We start from the raw sequence: 19,475 nt of genomic DNA on the forward strand, positions 1-19,475 counted from the left end.
ATCCTGTCTCTTTACTCCAGTTCATTCTCCACACTGACATGTTTCTGACTGTGCCTCTCTTCTGCATGCATGATAAAGCCCAAACTCTTTACTCATTCATTCTGTTGTTCAAATACTGATTAAACACCAATCATGTGTCAAACAGTCTTAATTTACTGGAATACCTGCTTCTACACTTGCCAATTCACTCTGTATTTCATAAAGTTATATTTCTAAACCACAGATTTTATTGTTAACATTTCTCTAAATATAAGATAAAATTCAAAACTTTCACCTGTAACACTTGTTCTGAATCCCTACAATCTGCCAGTCTTTGGAGACATAAAGTTAAATATGATGTAACATAAAGTTTCTCAAGAAACTTTCCATCTAATGGTAGAGACAAGCCATGAAAACAGAGAGGATAAGCAATACTAAATCAAAAAGGGAAAATGTGAGGATTCCCAAAAGCCGTACTGCTAGAACGAGTTATAACCTGGACCCAAGACTTTGTTTCTAAGATCAATTCCAGCCATTTCATCTATAATCCTAATATACCCATAAAATTTTCACTGCTCTCCCAAAATGTTATGCATTTGCATATCTTTGAGTACTGGTACTTTGAAACTAGGTAGAGGCAGATCACTTACTAGCTGGGTAAGTTTGGCAAGTTAGTTAATTCACTTTGGCCTCAGTTATTTCTTTTGTTAAGTTGTGATAACAATAGTACTACTTCATAAGGCTGTTCTGAGAATTAACTAAGATCAAAAATGTATAACATATTACAGCTTATGGTGTGTATACCCAATTATATAAGCTACTATAATTTTTTTCTTGATTCAAAATTGAAATCTTTCATTAAGACAGTTAGCCTACCCAATAATAAGATTCCTATCAAAATCTTTCAAAAAATAAAAAAATCCTCATATTTTCCTTACATGAGGACCTGAGTTACTGGGCCTATGCCTCAAAAGATACCCTAAATGATGGCTTAGACCAGTGGCTTTCGTTTTTTTAATAACCTCCAATAAGGGAAATTTTACATTGTTAACCAGCATGTGCACACACGTGCACACACAATGATATATGTGTACATATACACGCGTGTGTATATGTGTGTACAACAGTCACAAAAAGTAACACTTAGCTCTTCTACACTTACATCTGCACTGTCACTCCTTATTCTATTCTTTTTTTTAAAATGCTGGCTCCAACCCACTAAATTGATTTTATGACCCACACTGAAAAAACACTGATTTAGATTACTTTCCTCACCACTTTTAAAGAGGGCAATCGACTTTTAATTCATTATTCCTATTATTGCACACTACTTACAATATACTGCTGAGTAAGTAACACTGAACTTAGCTTTTAGGTATTCGTATAACTATGGTGCTACATGATATTCAGCTTAAAATACTTTCTTATCATCTTCTTAACAAATATCCATGTTCGTCTGGCAATTTCTGGGTTAATCAAAAAAGTATTACTAAACATGCACTATTAACTAAAGTCTATCTAAGAGGACTAAGGCTTTTCCTCTTTGCAATGGCAAAGTGCCGCATGATTCAAGACTGAGTCACTCTGACCACAAATGGAATATTAACATGCTCTTAAAGATATAGACAGTTGGCCTCTCGGCTCAGTAAGAAAGCACTGGCATTATTAACTTCTGTACCCACAAACAAGATGCCTGCTGGGAAATTCCATTTCCTCAAAAGAAACATTTGGCAATGGTGTCCTAGGGAAAAAGTGAACTTTGGAATTAAAATCTCATATACAACAGTGTCCAGAATTTCTGCTCATCAAATTGCTATGTTAAAGATGATGGCAATAAAAAGTAATAAGAAAACACCTGTAGTTCACAAAATTTACAGTCAAATCTAGAAAGATGCTGTAGAGAAAAATACAAGAAGATAAAGGTGTAGAACACTTACATCGGCACTGTCACTACTGGGCCGAGAAGCATCTCCACTGCCACAGTCAATTCTGCCTAGTCCATCACCAGGATCTGCTTCTGCTTCACTGATTGCTGGCCCGTCACCTAATGGCTTGGAGGATGTAACTACAGCTCCATCCTAAAACAGATGACGCACACGCGCATGCACACACACACACACATTAAAAACAAACAACAACAAAAACCTTTCATTATTGACTGCATAAAGAAACAGAGTCACACTGCAACCTCAATGGAGACTGTTAAAAGTCGGCCAGTTTGATGTAATCAAGAATATTTAAAGCTCTAAAAGTCAAAAGCATAAATGACTACTAATTCTGTGGTTCTAAAATGGCATGACCTTAAAGACAGGGAAAGTGATATTTCAGTAAAGAGAATAAAATTTACAACTTCAAATAAAGCAAAAAGATAAAATAGTTTAATTTATATAATTTATATTCCTTGCCCATTAGTAAAGATTATGACACTATAACTTGTGGTTAACTGCCTTCCAACACTTTAGAATCTCAATAAATTGCCAATTCTGGGACACAATGCTATACTATAAATTATTATAAGCTTTAAAATCGGGAACCACAGTTTTACTATTCGAAGAGAGTAAGACTGTTGTCTTTGCTCAGTAATAACAACATAAAACTGTCAATATTACTGAGGCAGAATATTCAAAACTTCATATAGTTAAATGGGACTAAAAGTCACAGAAAAAATGTGTAATAAAAAGTACACTGAACCAGGAAGCTGGGAGGCCTTACAAACATGTGACCTGTATGAGTCATTTAACCAGCTTAGGCCCTAGTTTTCTCAATCATAGCATGATTTTTTTTAACTTTAAAATGAGCAGATTAGGATAGATGATTTCAAAGAATCCTTTTAGTTCTATGAACCTACGGATCTAACTCATAAAGAATGTAGCAAATAAAGCAGCTTTTACTCATTTCTCCATATCCCAAATGTAGATATTATAGAACATAAATCTGGTTGACATAAATGCTATCTATCTAATGAGACTATCATCTTCAAAACTTATATCTATGTAGCAAACCTATTAAAATCTATTTTTAAATTAGAATAAAAATATAGTCATTAAGAATATGACTATGCTTTGAATTCATCAGACTGGGTTTAAATACCAGTTCCATCACTTTTCAGCTACATGACCTCAGACAAGTTATTTAATTTCTCTGAGTTTCTCTGTTTATATAAAATGGGGGGAAACAACAGTAATATCTAATCTCAGAGGATTGTTGTATGGATTAAATAAGAAAAATCGTATATTCCTACTTAAAAACATAACTGCTGTTCTGTTTCACAATGGCAGAATAAAATGTAAATATATGTATCTAAATACATTTTAGTAATTTGTGGTATCAAAGCAAAAACACTCAATTCTTTCTAAAATTACTGTGGAACAAAGAAGCATGATATTATGAGCAAGCGAACAATCAGAAGCCCACATTTCTTCTAGTTAATCATTATTTCTGTAACATCCTACACAGGACATCCTGTGGGCCTATGCTAGAAAAAATAACTTTTAAAAAAGGCAACTGCAACACTCTCTGACACATTCCCAGAAGAAAATTCTCCTGCAAAAAGTTGGGTAGCACTTTTAATAGTGATGCTACCTGAGCAGAGCCTGTGGCTTTGGATAACTGCTCTTGCAGTTGAGGAATGTGTTTCTTGGCCTCTTGGATCTCTTTTAGCAATCTTTGGGCAGGTGTTCGGCTGTAATCTTCCTGCAATAACTGAAAAGTTATAAAAATATTTCAAGAATTAATTATGTCAAAAAATATTTTAAAAGTCTATTCTTAATCAATAAAATAGCTGATGGCATTGATTACAATAGTGCTTGATTATGATTATAATAAATACCAACGCAACTCTGCCCACTTATGTTTTTACTGGCCTGTAAATAGCCCCATTTCTAACTTAGTACCTGTAGCCGTTCCTGTTCTTTCTGTAACATTTTTCTCAGAATTTCTACTTTCTGGTTATGAACCACATTGTTTTCCTCCTAGGAAAAGAGAAAAAACAAACAAACAAAAAAACAAGAACCAATACAAGGAAAGTGAAGCTAAAATAAGTATCAAAAATGAGTCATAAAATATTGCATCTCCAGCTCCCATTTCTAATACCTATCAGGATTTTCTTTATTTCCAGTGGTTATGAGGACAAGCTTTTAGACATGACACTTAAAGACGAAAGGTTACAGGGAAATGTCAACCCTTCCATTTCACTTTTATTAAACTAGGTTCAAAAAACATTAAATATTGATATTAGTTGCGGAAATGAAGTTGCCTTAAGTATAATATCTTATACTTTCCCTCCTTTGGATTTTTACTATCGACCCCCGCGCCTGGTTCAAATTCCCTACCTGAAGTATTAAGACATATCCCTAATTCATCTCCTGTCATTTATCCTTGTTTTACAACCCTATAATATTTTATCAAATTCATCTTCCTAAAATCCTGTTGTAATCATATCACTCTCTTCCACAAAAAATTTGTAACATATTCTTACTGCCCATTCAGTTACGTGTAAATTAGCCCTGTAGTTGTGACTTTTCGAAATAAATCGTCTTACTTTTTTCTCACTCATCTCCTACTTCATGAATCTTTAACAGGCACCAGCCAAACAAGAGTCCTGGCTATTTCCTCAAAACACGTGATGCTTTCTTGACTCTTTACCTCTGTTTATCCTACTTCCTCTACCCAGGTGCCTTCTCCTCACTGCCACCACTTGAATGTTATCTGTTTTTCAAGGCTCAATTCAAATAATAGCTTTCCATAAAGTCCTCCCTTATCACAACTGGATGTGCTTTCTCCCTCCTTTGAAATAGCATAGAAGTTAATATTTTCCTTCCCATAATGTCTACGTTCTGCCTTTATAGTATAATTGCTTATATACTCTTGATTCAATCCAAAACAACAAAGGTTTATTAAGTACCTAGTACTACATGCCAAGCAATATTTCAGGCTCTGGGGATGCAACAATAAACAAAATAAACAAAATCCCCCCTTGTCCTCCTAGAGTATATATTCTAAGATAACAAAGGACATTGAACACAGGATATTTTAATTATACTTTTGTGGGTGGCACCCAGTTTTGTATATGGTAGGTGTTAAATATTTGTTGAATTCAATCTGCTATCCCAATACCATGTAATCATTGCAAATTACTATGTAATTTTTATCAGCAAGTTATTTTTTAGAATCTTAAATTTGTTTATTAACACTTCAAAACTCTTAACATAAAGCAAGGGCATTATTATACAACAGAACATTTACGAAGATGTTTTTCCACTCTTACCCCCATGAGTACAGGGCTAGTAATTCTCTCCATATTCCCAGATGCTCCAGGTGAATGAGGGGATGTCATGATGGGAGACATATGTCCAATGACTGATGGCTCAACTTCAGAATCAGCAAGTGGAATCTGGGGCGACCCAGGTGGGCGTCCCTGAACAGTGAGAGCTACATAGGAACCCGCTTGGGGTAGGCAGATGGAAGAAAGGGGAGGGAAGGGAAAATAACAGTGTTAAAAATTTTTACTACTTAATCTTTGATAGTTCTAAAAGATCTAGTTATGTGTGAAAGTTTCATCATCTGCTAATCATTTCTCCACAGAAAAAGAATCCAATTTGTCATTTCTCTTTTATGACTCCCCTAAAAATCTAAAAGAATGAGATTTTCAGATAGCAAATTATTACTCATAAGATCAGATATTACTTAAAAGCAAATAAGATGTATAACCCCAATAATTTTCTTTTAATTTAGAGAATGAGTTATTATCAACCATCTACTAGTAGTTATGTTCAATCATTTTCTCAAATGTAAATTTTAAAAATCACCACATTAAGACAATACTAATTAGGCAAGATTTAACTAATTTTCTGTAATGATGCAATGTTAACTTTAAAAAATTACTGTGACAAAAAAATACCTGACAAAAACCAGGAGAAAAACACAAGTAAGTGGTGAGTTTTAATCTTAAAAATTTGGAGGAGAAGACAAATTCACTAGGCATTTTACAGGGAAAAAAACTATGGAGAAAGCAAAATTACCCATAACCAGAAAGACTCAAAAACAGACATTTATTATTCATCTAGAATCAAGAAGAAACAACACTTTCCAAATAAATAACTTTTCTAGATAATTGACCTTTAATGCCAAAATCTTTCTCTTAGACTTTTCAGTAGGACTTTAAATAGTATTTCATACTTTTTCTCCCAATTTAATCCTCCCATGAAACTCACTGGCAATTATTTCAGTGTTTAGGGTTCTAAAAACTTTTTTTTTACACTTAATGATCACAAATGCTGTGATACTGGGGAGATTTTAAGCATATACACTTTTAAAAGTGTTTCAATCATACTTCTCTCTGTGACAAAGCCATCTCATATATCTTATTGACTTATTCACACGCTTGCCTCTCATAGCTTCCTGGTTCTTCCCTTCCTTCCTTTAGGTGTCTTTAAACTGGTTTGATTTGAAATCACTTTTATTACGTCTAGAATATGCATTGAAGAGTAGGACATTAGGGAGCTCTACTACAAGTATACTACACAGGGTTTAGGCATTTCAAATTTAAATCTGTTTTAGATACTCAGAGTGTTTTATGCTTATTTTCAGTTTTTAGCTAGGCTCTTGTTATTGGATAAGTAAATTTTTAAAGTAAATTTCTGAAGTAAAATTGATATTGGAACAAGTAAAATATATAACCTAAAAAGCTAAAGAAATATACTCTGCAACAGTTAGTTAGCAGGCATATGTTTATGATCATAAACCATCACGTTTACGTAGCACGTGAAAGTGACCGTTCTAGAGCACTGGTACTCTGGTGAAAAGGTAAAGGAATTCATGCGTTGCTTTAAGCAATAATAAGGCCAAGAAGGATTTCAGTTCATTAAATTTATTCTAAAGATGTCCACTTAATGAAAAGCAGTAATATTAAATTAAAAAAAGGTAGTGTTTCTGCTTGGCCATAAACAACTATCTCTTAACTGCAGTCTACTATACTGTGGAATAGTCTGATGCAGAAGATTATAAATTCTTCACCCTGGAGATTTTCAAGAGAAGATCACTCCCCTGGATTAATCACTTCCTTATCTGAGGGAACATGATTACGCTACATGATTCTGAAAGTTCCATTTCAGTCCATCCAGGCCATTGTGTCTGATCTCTCAACCTCTTCTCTTTCAGGTCAACTCGTGCATTTCTTTCAAATATGCTTTCAATGTTACCAAGAATGACAAGGATATTATAAGCAACGACATATATGAAGTAGATTAAAGATAGTTATTAGTAAATTAAGAATTTTCACCTCAGAGTTTCCTTTAATACAGGGGTCAGTAAACTCCAGCCAACGGATTAAATTCAACCCACAGACTGTTTTGGCAAATAAAGTTTTACTGAAACACAGCCACACCCCTTCGTTTATGTATCCTCTATGGCTGGTTTCACACTACAATGAGAGTCGAGTAGTAGACTATCTGACTCACAAAGCCTAAAAAATTTACTACCTGGTCTATTGCAGAAAATGTTCGCTTATCTTTGCTTTAAGGGTTTCAGAAAACAAAACTGAGAATAACATTCACCTACATTTGATTAGCTTCACCACTTCCAAATGGTTTGAATGAGTCACCAGAGTTCCATTCACCTGTAAGAAAATGAAAATAGTGTCTGTCAGGTAATTCTAATTGACACAATGGATTAACTGACTTTGGGAATTATTATACATAATACAACCAATTATAATATAGTAAACAGGGCTATATTAAAATGTGTATATAATTGGTTCAATATTCACTTTTATCACTATTCTATCAGGTATACTCAGCAACAAAATGAACTGGAGCACAAAAAAAGGCTTTGATTTAAAGGACATTATAACACTCACCGTGAAAAATGACAAAACATACTATGCAACAGATTGACGAATCCTTCACAGTAAAGAACGCTTGCAAACAAAAAACTCTCTTTGCTTTTAATTACAAATTCACTGATTTTCCAAAAGCATACTAATTTTTTAAAACATGAATAAGCAATATTTCTACAATAATATTCTATTTACTATTAGTTTTCTAATCATGACCTAATCTTTACAAAGAAAATTAATGTAGGAAGTGTAGGCTAAATGTAGGAAGTGTTACCCAAAGTTTCCACTAAGCCAAATAAATTAAGGTTAAAAATATCAAACATGAATCTAACATTAACATTATTTTTTCTCTGATGTAACTGATACTAATTTTTACAAGTTCAAATATATCAGGGTATAAAGTGGAAGTAAAAGTATACTTGTCATGCCCACCAGAGATGATCACTGGTTAAGTAAGATGTTTAATCTTTGAGACACTATTCTAGCTTACACACACCAGATACACAGACACACATATATATACACATTATAAATGCCTTTTTCTGCAAATAAAAAAGCACTGTTTTATTGTATTATGGATGTCTTTCAGTATAGGTACTAACAGACCTAATCCAGTCTTTGTAAAAGATGGAGATGAAATGCAGCTTATTTCTTTAGCCCTCAGTTTATGCATATTTAGATTGTTTACAAGTTTTCAATATGATAAAGCTTAAATGAATTTTCCTGTACACATATCACTTCACATTTAAATACCTATTTCCTTCGATAAGTTCCTAAAAGCAAAACTGTGGTCAAAGGTTATACACTTTTTTAAAATATGCAATGTTTGAGACATATTCACAAATTTCCATCCAAACAGATTTTGCCTAATTTACATTCACACCACATTTGTGAGAGTAGCCATTTCACCACACCCAAACTATGCCAAATAAGTATTATCAATCTTTGAAATTTCTGACAATCAAATATAATTTCACCCATCATTTAATTTCTACTTCTTTGTTATCAGTGAGGTTGGACATATCCTCATCAATATATTACTCATTTGAATTACTTTGGAGAATTGTCTGATAAAATTCCTAGCCCTTTTTTCTATTAGACTATTTATTCTTTTGTTAGTAATTTAAAGGTGCTCTTTACAATTAAGAATATCATATTCTGTAATATGTTTCAAATGTTTATTTCCAGATAGTTCTTTGTAAATATGTTCATGGTGTCTTTTCCTGTATAGTAATCTGATTTTAAGTAATCATATTAGTCAGCTGTCTTAAGAGTATTCAGTGACTAATCCATTCTTTCCCTACTGATGAGAACTCAAGGCCTGTTTCTGGACTCTCTATTGTGTTCCACAAATAGGTCCATAGCTATGCTAGAGTCACTTGCTTCAAAATAATCTACATCATCTCACCTCACACTTACCTATACACATAATACCTTTGCAAAGTTCATTTAGAATAAATAATCATTTGGAAGTTTGACAAGGAATGGCACGCCTCCTCAGATTTATTAATAAATTTTGAAGAGAATTTCTTGTTAATAGATTAATTTGGAGAAATATGATCTTTACTACAGTGAGTTACTCTCCTGCCCAAGAACATATATGACTCCATTTATTCAAATCTTTTATTATGCTTTTCAGCAAAGGGTAACGTTAATTTTAAAATAAATGAAATAAGTTTTTATAGTTAATAAATTCATCATATATAATGTGTGGCTTTTAATAAAAATCCAAGTTTAAAAAATCAAAATATGGCTAATACATGCTGCTTTTTAATTCTACCATAAATTCCATAATAGTCTTTTCCTTACCTTGATGATTCGATCACCTGTCTGTACTCCAGCCCGCATGGCTGCTCCATCTGTAAGAGAAATTAATTCTTAAAATATGATTCATTTACATTCACTGATAATCTTCTTGAAAGAGAGGCAGTGTAACAAAATGGTTAAAAACATGGATTATAAAGTCAGACAGACTTAGGTCCAAATCCTGCCTCTGCCACTCACTAGTTGGGTGACCACAGACAGATTTTATGTTTTTTTTACTCTAAGCCTCAATATCACCTGTAATATGGAGACTAAAAATTACAGCAACCAACATAAAGGAAGTATTCAATATATGGTAATAGTAGTATAAGATTATTGTCATTTGGGGGAAAAGAATGGATATTTTTGAGCCTACAACCATTTATTTAATCTGTTTCTACCCAAATATCTCTGGTACCATGAAGAAATAAAATCCCACAAACTTCTATAAGTGATGATGCATAAAGTACCATGACTAAGGAGTCATGTAATTTCTAAAACAATAGAAGAACTGTTTTCTTTCCATAAAGTACAAAAGAAAATCAACTGGGGTAAATTCATGCCTATAACTATAACACGAAAGACAAATCTAGCACAATAAGGCCATGTGACCTGTAATGTAATGTGATTATTTTATTCTAAGCAATAGACTTTTTTTAAGCTTTTCTCTTCTTACTCTGTTTGCTCCCAAGTGACAAGACCGTTTTTAAAAATGCCTTGCCTTCTTTGACAGACTGTACGAACACTGGATTGTCTCCACTGACCGTCAGCCCAAATCCATTGTCATCCTTCTGGATGATCACACAACGCTGAACAAGACCTGCACAAGAACCACAGGGTAAAGAGAGAAGGAGAAAGAAAACAGAGAAAAATACAATAATTGCATATTAGTAATGAACTGTATTATATCTGGAGAAACACACATAAAACCCATATTTTTATATAAAACCCATATAAAAATAAGAGCGCTAACTTCATAAGCAAAACAAATACAAGAATATCACAAAGAATCATATATACTGGTTTCTCACAGGGGAGGTAGAGTAGAATTGCTCCGAGATTAAAAACAGCTAAGGCAAACTGGAAAATATGACGTATTAGAGAGGAGACAGACAGAAAGCCCATTCACATCTAAGCAATTTATTTGTAATATAAAATCCTCCCCCACCTTCCTTTGTTTCTGGTGCTCTAACTGGTGTTTAAACCTAAGATAATCAAAAATATTGGAACATTAGGCTAGGAGCATCCCACGGTAAACTCTAGAGGAGTCCAACCTTACTCTCAAGAAAATATACTCAGAAAAACAGACTTATAAAAGAGAAGGAAGTGCTTACAAAGCACCTGCAGCTCTTCTCCTAAGAGGGAGAAAGAAAAGGGAAAGTCAAAGGTAAGAAAGACTTTGGGTCATAGAAAAAATAAAAAGAAAAGTGAAAAAATTAGGAAAGATAAAGAAAGAACCTGTGAGCTCAACCAACTCTTTGATTTCTTTCATATACTTACCTGATTTCTACAGAGAATTTGTTTTCCTTCTAGTAAAACAGCAAACAAAAATTGTCAAGGCAAGATGAGAAAAAGAAGACCACAATCAAAGGAATAGGGATGTCCCAAAATAGAGCCCTGATTAGTGCCCAGGGATGTTTTACCATAGATCAAGACCAGAAGATCCTGAACTCTGTGTTAGCCAAAGATTTAATATATACTTCCTGCTTTGCAGAATCTACATGTTTCACCAAAAATCAATATATAAAACATGTAAAATAACACAAGTATAATGATGATTAGAAAACAAAAACTACTTCAAAATTAAGATTTTTATACAGATTTTATACAAAGAGCCATGATCTTTTAAGTAAGTCTGATGTACAAAACAAAGGAAATGCTGAAGATTGCATGTTAATGAAAATATATGCATATTTCTTGCTGTTAATGAAATGACACAAGTATGAGCCTACTACATATGAAAAACTAGAATAACTGGATCTCAGAATGGAAAAGACAAACCTTGAACCTTAATTTATAACCCTACACAAAAATTAACTTACAGCAAATCATGGACCTAAACATAAAAGCTAAAACTTTTCAAAAGAAAACATAGGAGAAAATCTTCAAGACCTTAGGATAGGCAGAGATCTTTTAGGATGCAAAATGCACCAACTATAAAAGAAAAATCTGGCAATTTGAACTCAAAATTTTAAATATCTGCTTTCCTAAAGACACTGATAAGAAAGTGAAAAGGCAAGCCACAGACTGGGAGAAAATATTCGCAATACAAATTATCTGATAAAGCACTTGTATCCAGACTTATATTTAAAAAAAACAAACAAACAACTCTACAATCCAATAATGGAAGACATTTTAAAAGGACAAAAGATTTGAATAAACACATCACAAAGAAAGATATACCGATGGCCAATAAGCACATGCAAAGGTGGTGCTCAAGGCAGTCTTCAGGGAAATGCAAATTAAAACTATAATGAGATACCACCGTACACTAACTGGAATGGCTAAAACTTAAAAGACTGATAATACCAAGTGCTAGCAAGGATGTGGAACAACTGGAACTCTCATACATTGCTAGCGGGAGCATAAAATGGTAGAAACTTATAAAGGCAAGCATATGACCCAGCAACTTCACTCCTAAGAGGAATGAAAACTCATTGTCCACATAAAGACGGGTAAACAAATGTTCATAGCAGTTTTGCTCCTAAGAGCCAAAAACTAGAAACAATTCAACTGTCCATCAACAGACAAATGGATAAACAAATGGTGGTACAGCCATTACAATAAAATACTACTTAGCAAGAAAAAAGGGAACTACTCACACATGCAGCAGACATAGATGAATCACAAGAACATCATACTAAGCAAAAGAAGGCAGATACAAAAGAGAGTACATACTACATGATGCCAATGTAGAACAGGCAAAAAGTAAACTATAGTAACAAAAAAGCAGATTAGTGGTTGCCTAGGGGCAAGGTGGGGTGGAGGGGTAAGAATGACTGAAAAGAGACATGAAGGAACTTTTTGGGTTGATGGAAATGTTCTATATTTTAATTAAGGTAATGGTTATGTGAGTATTCATCTGTTGAGACATTGTACACTTAAAATGAGTGCATCTTCTTTTATGTAAACTGGATCTCAAAAAAGTTAATTTTCAACATTTAAAAAATGAATGAGACCCAATTCTAGAGACTACTAAATACTAAACAGTATTTGAATTCACAAAGTTACCAATACTACAAAATAGGAAACTGCAATGGGGGCAGAGGAGAGAGAACCCATCAGAATTTAACCATTTTTTCTTTTAATGTTGCTTCCTTCAAGTAATTAGGAAAAACTCTAAATAGAATGGGTATGAATACATAAAATCAAGTAAAAAGCCATTCTTTATAAATTTTTAGTACATAATACAATAAATATAAGTATCAGAGAATAACGTTTTACAGGAAACTTTTAAAACATACACCCAGTTTTGGAAACACAAACATCTGATGACCTTCTTTACAGTCCTTTGAAATTTCAAAATAAGTTACATACTTTAATTTTTTTTAAAAGTCAAGAACAAATGCAATACTGAATATATATATATTTTCGTGCTATAACCATCCCTCCCAGTTTTCTCATCTCACTTCCAAAGGGCTGAAAATCGGTGAATTAAAGGTTTCTAATATGATATTTACTATGCTAAGCCACTGTGCTTCTTAAGCAGACTGTCTTCCACGTCCCTGTAGAATCGGGTGCTTGTACACAATGAAGAAGAGTAGTGGGGGTTAAGAGTTTGCTATATTTGTATATTTCCCTTGAATATAATGTACCTAAAGTATTTAGTTTAATGCCTGACAAATACTAAGGACTCAAAAATGCTAGGTATTATTTTATTATGATTAGGGGTGGGCTGCCCTTGGATTTTCCTGCTCAGAAATATATTACTACTTTATCCATGCCATCAATTAAAAATCAATTAAAAATACATTAGTGTTAGACGAAGCGAGAGAGTACCACAGACATATATATACTACCAACTGTAAAATAGTCAGTGGGAAGTTGTATAACAAAGGGAGTCCAACTCGAGGATGGAAGATGCCTTAGAGGACTGGGGCAGGGAGGGTGGGGGGGACTCGAGGTGGGGGAGTCAAGGAAGGGAGGGAATACGGGGATATGTGTATAAAAACAGATGATTGAACCTGGTGTACCCCCAAAAAAATAAAAAAAATAAAAAAAAATACATTAGTGTTAATGAACTCCTATCATTAATGTAAATGCTCCTTAGAAGGATCAATCCTCGTTTATGTCTTTGTCTGAATTTTGTTTCGTTTTAATAGACCAGCAAATTACTCTGAGAAGCGGAAGGAAGTAGGGAAATTTTACAGAGCTTCTTGTGATAGATAACTTTAGAAGATGAGAGACAGCAAGAAGGCCTCAAGAAACAAATCATCTCCTCTTACAAAACTTTTCCTAAATATCAAGACTGGGTTAGGTGTCCCCTTCTAAACTCCCACTGCACCCTCTATTAGGCACAATTGATTTGTATTTGTTTTTATCCTCTCATTAAATACTCCAAGAGTTCAGGGGCTCTATCTTATTTACAAACTTATCTCAGGACCTGGAATATGTTCTGGCACAAAAGGAAAATTATTTTTAATTGCTGATGAATTAATGAAAATCAGAAAAGTATAGGAGATTACAGATGGATAGAAGCTCAGAAAGGGAGGTGATGGGAGAAAAAAAATACCACCACACAGTTAATTTTGCTTAGGGTCCTAACAGACTGCTAAGTATTGAAAAAAATAACCTGTATTCTCCAATTAAAAATCATTCAGCATGATAACTTTCCCCTTTAATTGTACATTAAAAGGAGATGAGGAACAAAGAAGAAAGAGGAAAAAGAGAAAGAGCTATGTGCACATCATATTCATCTTTTCCCTCTCCTCAACCCCACTACACTGTCCATTTATTATTATTCTAACTCCATCTACTAATTTGAGACTCTGATATACTTTAATATTTAAGAATTACTAGACTGCCAATACAAAAAGAAAACATACACACATACACAGCCAATTCAGAATCTATAGAATTCAAATTACTGAAATATTCTACTTATTGTAGATCAGAAGCTGTTTTAACCCACCATACAGGATAAATTCCACCCTTAACACTATCACCAATACTGACTAAATTATCATATTTTTGAAATGTCCTTTTTGACAAAAAAAAAAAAAACAACCCACTTTGTTTTAGCAAATTTGTATTGAGCATCTGTATACTAGTTGTTTAAAACCGTAATCTGTAGGTGTTATGAGGAATACAAAACTACTTGAAGTCTTTGCTATCAAAGAACTTAAAATCTTGGCAGGGAAGGATAATAGAGAAATAAATAGGGAAGCAATGGCAATGTCTAACTAAGAATATAAGATAACAGGCCCTATAAGTTATTAAAGAAGGGAGAGATAAAAGTGGACTCCTAATTCCAAAATAACCATTTTCAAATTTCAGTAATAATAATTAAAAAAAACCTTCCATCAGTTTAATTTTTTCTGGTTCTTACAAACACGTAGTCTATGGTTTGTTTGTTGTTTTCTGGTTTATTTTGCTATTTCCCTTATTCTCTGGTATAAAGATTATTAATTATAATCACCATACAAATGTGTTTATCTCTGGATACAAGTTTTTATAAGGTAACAAAATCACTTTAATATGAATTGTATAATATGAGCTGTAACCAACCACTTTGTACAAAAATGGGCAGAGAGTGTTCAACAAGTAAGGTAACAATAAAGCCTAAATTTGAAACTTAGTCATAGGAATATTTCTTCACTCTCATTGTTCTCGCTGCCATATGATTTTTTCCCCCAACAACTATCCATTTTTTAAGTGCATATGGAGTATTGGTAATCAAGTGCATATCTCTATTATCATACTTACAAAAAACTATTTCTTTTGTACTAGACTGTAAACTTCTAGAAAGCAGGTATAGTCTCCAATTTATATCTATCCCTTGTCATAGTATCTGGCATATAATAGGTGCTCAATGAATATTTATTAAGCAAATTTGAGTTTATTTTATAAATAAATCATACTCAGTCACTTTTCAAGAAAAAGTAAAATCAAATTCCTGAAAACTATGCCAAGTAGGGAAATACTTCTATACAGACACAAACCTTCTGTCCTGGCTAAATTCTAACTAAAGTAATTTGGTACTCCATCTACCCTAAAATAACACCTCTAGTTCTTTATTTCCTGTCTTCTAATTTTAAGGACTGTGATATTTCACCTGGAAGCTGATAATAAATGTCATGCTTCATATTATCAGTGAAGTAAAGATAAATGGTCTATCAAATTTATGTAAATATTATCCTTTCCTAATTTTTCTCTTTATAAACAAAGGACATGCTTTCCTCTTATAATAATGTGGCATTTTTTTCTTTAAAAATGTGTTTTCTTTTTCACTGAAGCACAGAATATTAATTTATAATATTCTGTTAGTTTCAGGTGTACAGCATAGTGATTCAGTGTTTTTGCAAATTATATTCCATTATTACAAGATGGTGGATATAGTTCCCTATCCTATACAGTATATCCTTGTCGCTTACCTATTTTATATGTAGCACTTTGTTTCTATTAATTCCATACCTCAAATTTGTCCTTCCTCCCTTCCCTCTTTCCTTTGGTAACTAAAAGTTTGTTTTCTGTATCTGTGAGTCTGTTTCTGTTTTGCATATATTGATACATTCACTTGCATATTTTTTTAGATATAAGTGATATCATACAGTATTTGTCCTTCTCTGTCTGACTTATTTTACTAAGCATAATGCTCTCCAGGTCCATCCATGTTGCTGCAAATGGCATTCTTTCATTCTTTTTTATGGCTGAGTAATATTCCTTGGTTTATGTGTATGTGTCTGTGTGTGCGTATATTTAAGACATCCTTTTTTTAAATTGAAGTATAATTGACTTACAATATTGTGCCAGTTTCAGATGTACAGCTAAGTGATTTAGTTATACACATATTTTTTTCAGACTATTTTCCATTATAGGTTGTTACAAGATATTGGATGTAGTTCCTGTGCTATATATATATAGAGAGAGATATATATATAGATACATATATAGAGATAGATAGATAGATAGATAGATAGATAGATAGATAGATAGATCTTCTTAATCCAATCATCTGCTGACAAGCACTTGAGTTGCTTCCATATCTTGGCTATTATAAATAGCACTGCTATGAACACTGTGGTGCATGTGTGTTTTCAAATTAGTGTTTTCATTTTTCCAGATATATACGCAGAGTAGAACTGCTGAATCATATTTTCTATTTTTAGTTTTTTAAGGAACCTCCAAACCATTTTCCACAGTGGCTGTACCAATTTACATTCTCTCCAATGGTGTACAAGGGTTCCCTTTTCTCCACATCTTCTCTAACATTTGTTATTTGTAGACTTTTTAATGGTAGCCATTCTGACAGGTATGAGGTGATATCTCATTGTGGTTTTGATTTTCTTAACAATTAACAGCGATGAGCACCATTTCACATGCCTATCTGCCATCCGCATACCTTCTTTAAAGATGTCTATTCAATTCTTCTGGGCATTTTTTGATGGGATTTTTTTTCCTGATTGAATTGTATGAGCTGTTTGTATATTTTGGATATTAATCCCTGTTGGTCCCATCATTTGCAAATATTTGTTCCTATTTCATTTGTTGATGGTTTCCTTTGCTGTGCAAAAGCTTTTAAGCTTAATTAGGTCCCATTTGTTTATTTCTGCTCTTATTTCTTTTGCCTTAGGAGACTGATCCAAGAAAATTTTGCTACAATTTATGTCAAAGAGTGTTCTGCTTATGTTCTCTTCTAGGAGTTTTATGGTTTCAGGTCTTACATTTAGGGCTTTAAACCATTTTGAGTTTACTTTTGTATGTGGTGTGAGGGAATGTTATAATTTCATTGTTTTACATATGGCAGTCCAGCTTTCCTAGCACTACTTTTTGAAGAGACTGTCTTTTCACCACTGTATAGCTTGCCTCCTTTGTTGCAGGTTAATTGACTGCAGGTGCATGGATTTACTTCTGGGCTCTCTATTCTACTCCACTGATCTGTTTCTGTTTTTGTGTCAACACCATGCTGTCTTGATTAGTGCAGCTTTGTAGTATAACCTGAAGTTTGGGAGGGTTACACCTTCAGTTTGTTCTTTTGTCTCAGGGTTGCTTTGGCAATTTGAGGTCTTTGGTAGCTCCATATAAATTTTAGGATTACTTGTTCTAGTTCTTCAGAAAATGTCCTGGGTATTTTGGTAGGGATTTCATTTAAGTCTGCAGATTGCTTTGGGTAGTATGGCCATTTTAATAATATTAATTCTTCCAATTCAAGAGCCTGGAATATCTTTCCATTTCTTTGAATCATCTCTAATTTCCTTCACCAATGTTTTATACTTATCAGAGTAAAGGTCTTTCACTTCCTTGCTTAAGTTTATTCCTAGTTACTTTTTTTTTGATGTGATTTTAAATGGAATCATCTTTTTTTACTTTCTCTGATATTTCATTATTAGTGCATAGCAACACAACAGATTTCTGTATATTAATCTTATATCTTGCAACCTTCCTGAATTCATTTTTAGTTCTAGTAGTTTTTCAGTGGAGAATTTAGGGTTCTCTATATAGAGTATCATGTCATCTGCAAATAGTGACAATTTTACCCCTTCCCTACTAATCTGTATACTATTTATTTCTTTTTCTTGTCTGATTCTTGTGGCTGGGACTTCCAATACCATGTCAAACAGAAGCAACAAGAGTGAACATCCTTGCCTTGTTCCTGAATTTAGCAGGAAGGATGTCAGCTTTTCACTGTTGAGTATTACGTTTGCTGTGTGTTTTAAATGACCTTTACTACGTTGAGATCTGTTCCCTCTATACCTACTTTGATAGGAGTTTTTATCACAAATGGATGTTGAATATGTCAAATGCTTTTTCTGCATCTATTGAGATGATCATGTGATTTTTGTCTTTCCTTTTGTTAATGTGGTGTATCATATTGATTTGTGTATGTTGAACCATCCATGTGACCCTGGAATAAATCCAACTTGATCATGGTATATGATCCTTTTTATGTATTGTAGGATTTAATTTGCTAATATTTTGTTGAGGATTTTGCGTCTATATTCATCAAAGACATTGACCTGTAATTTTTTATAGTGTCTTTGTCTGGTTTTGGTATCAGATGCCCTCACACAATGAATTTGGGAGTGTTCCCTCCTCCTCAACTTTTTGGAATAGCTTAAGAAGGACAGGTATAAGTTCTTTATATGTTTGGTAGGATTCCCCTGTGAAGTCATCTGGTCTGGGACTTTTGTTTGCTGGGAGCATTTTTTGTTTTTTTAAATTATAGACTCAATTTCACTTCTAGTGATCGGTCTGTTCAAATTGTCTGTTTCTTCTTGACTCAGTCTTGGTAGGCTGTATGTTTCTAGAAATTTGCCCATTTCTGCTAGATTGCCCAATTTATTGGCATATACCCATTCACAGTATGCTCATGATTTTTTGTATCTCTGTAGTATCAGATGCTGTTTCTCCTCTTTCATTTCTCTTTTTTAATTTGTCTTATTTTTTGGTATTTTTTGTTTGTTTTAAATTGAAGTATAGTTGATATACACTGTTGTATTAATTACTGCTGTACAGCAAAGTGACTCAGTTATACATAAATACATACACACACACACACACACACACACACACACATATACACATTATACACATTCTTATTCATATTCTTTTCCTTTACGGTTATCACAGGATATTGAATATAGTTCCCTGAGCTATGGAGTGGGACCTTGTTGTTTATCTATTCTATATATATATCAGT

General features: G+C 33.3%; 1 protein-coding gene across 5 annotated transcripts in view; it reads right to left on the minus strand.

Moving 5' to 3' along the window:
- The window catches only part of ARHGEF12 (Rho guanine nucleotide exchange factor 12), a 135,480-nt gene that overhangs the window by 40,590 nt on the left and 75,415 nt on the right, over positions 1 to 19,475 (minus strand). For 4 of the 5 annotated variants that reach the window (XM_057696023.1, XM_057696020.1, XM_057696019.1 and 1 more), the window contains 7 exons: positions 10,338 to 10,436; positions 9,623 to 9,672; positions 7,537 to 7,594; positions 5,246 to 5,424; positions 3,873 to 3,950; positions 3,562 to 3,681; positions 1,917 to 2,057 (listed from right to left, as the gene is read on the minus strand). In XM_057696023.1, coding sequence (XP_057552006.1) covers positions 1,917 to 2,057; positions 3,562 to 3,681; positions 3,873 to 3,950; positions 5,246 to 5,424; positions 7,537 to 7,594; positions 9,623 to 9,661 — 615 coding nt within the window. In that variant the 5' untranslated portion in view covers positions 9,662 to 9,672; positions 10,338 to 10,436. The remainder of the gene's footprint in view (positions 1 to 1,916; positions 2,058 to 3,561; positions 3,682 to 3,872; positions 3,951 to 5,245; positions 5,425 to 7,536; positions 7,595 to 9,622; positions 9,673 to 10,337; positions 10,437 to 19,475) is intronic. The other variant, XM_057696021.1, reaches the window with a different exon arrangement.

The sequence above is a fragment of the Hippopotamus amphibius genome, chromosome 9, assembly GCF_030028045.1.
Source record: "Hippopotamus amphibius kiboko isolate mHipAmp2 chromosome 9, mHipAmp2.hap2, whole genome shotgun sequence".
In the NCBI taxonomy this organism is placed as follows: domain Eukaryota; kingdom Metazoa; phylum Chordata; class Mammalia; order Artiodactyla; family Hippopotamidae; genus Hippopotamus; species Hippopotamus amphibius.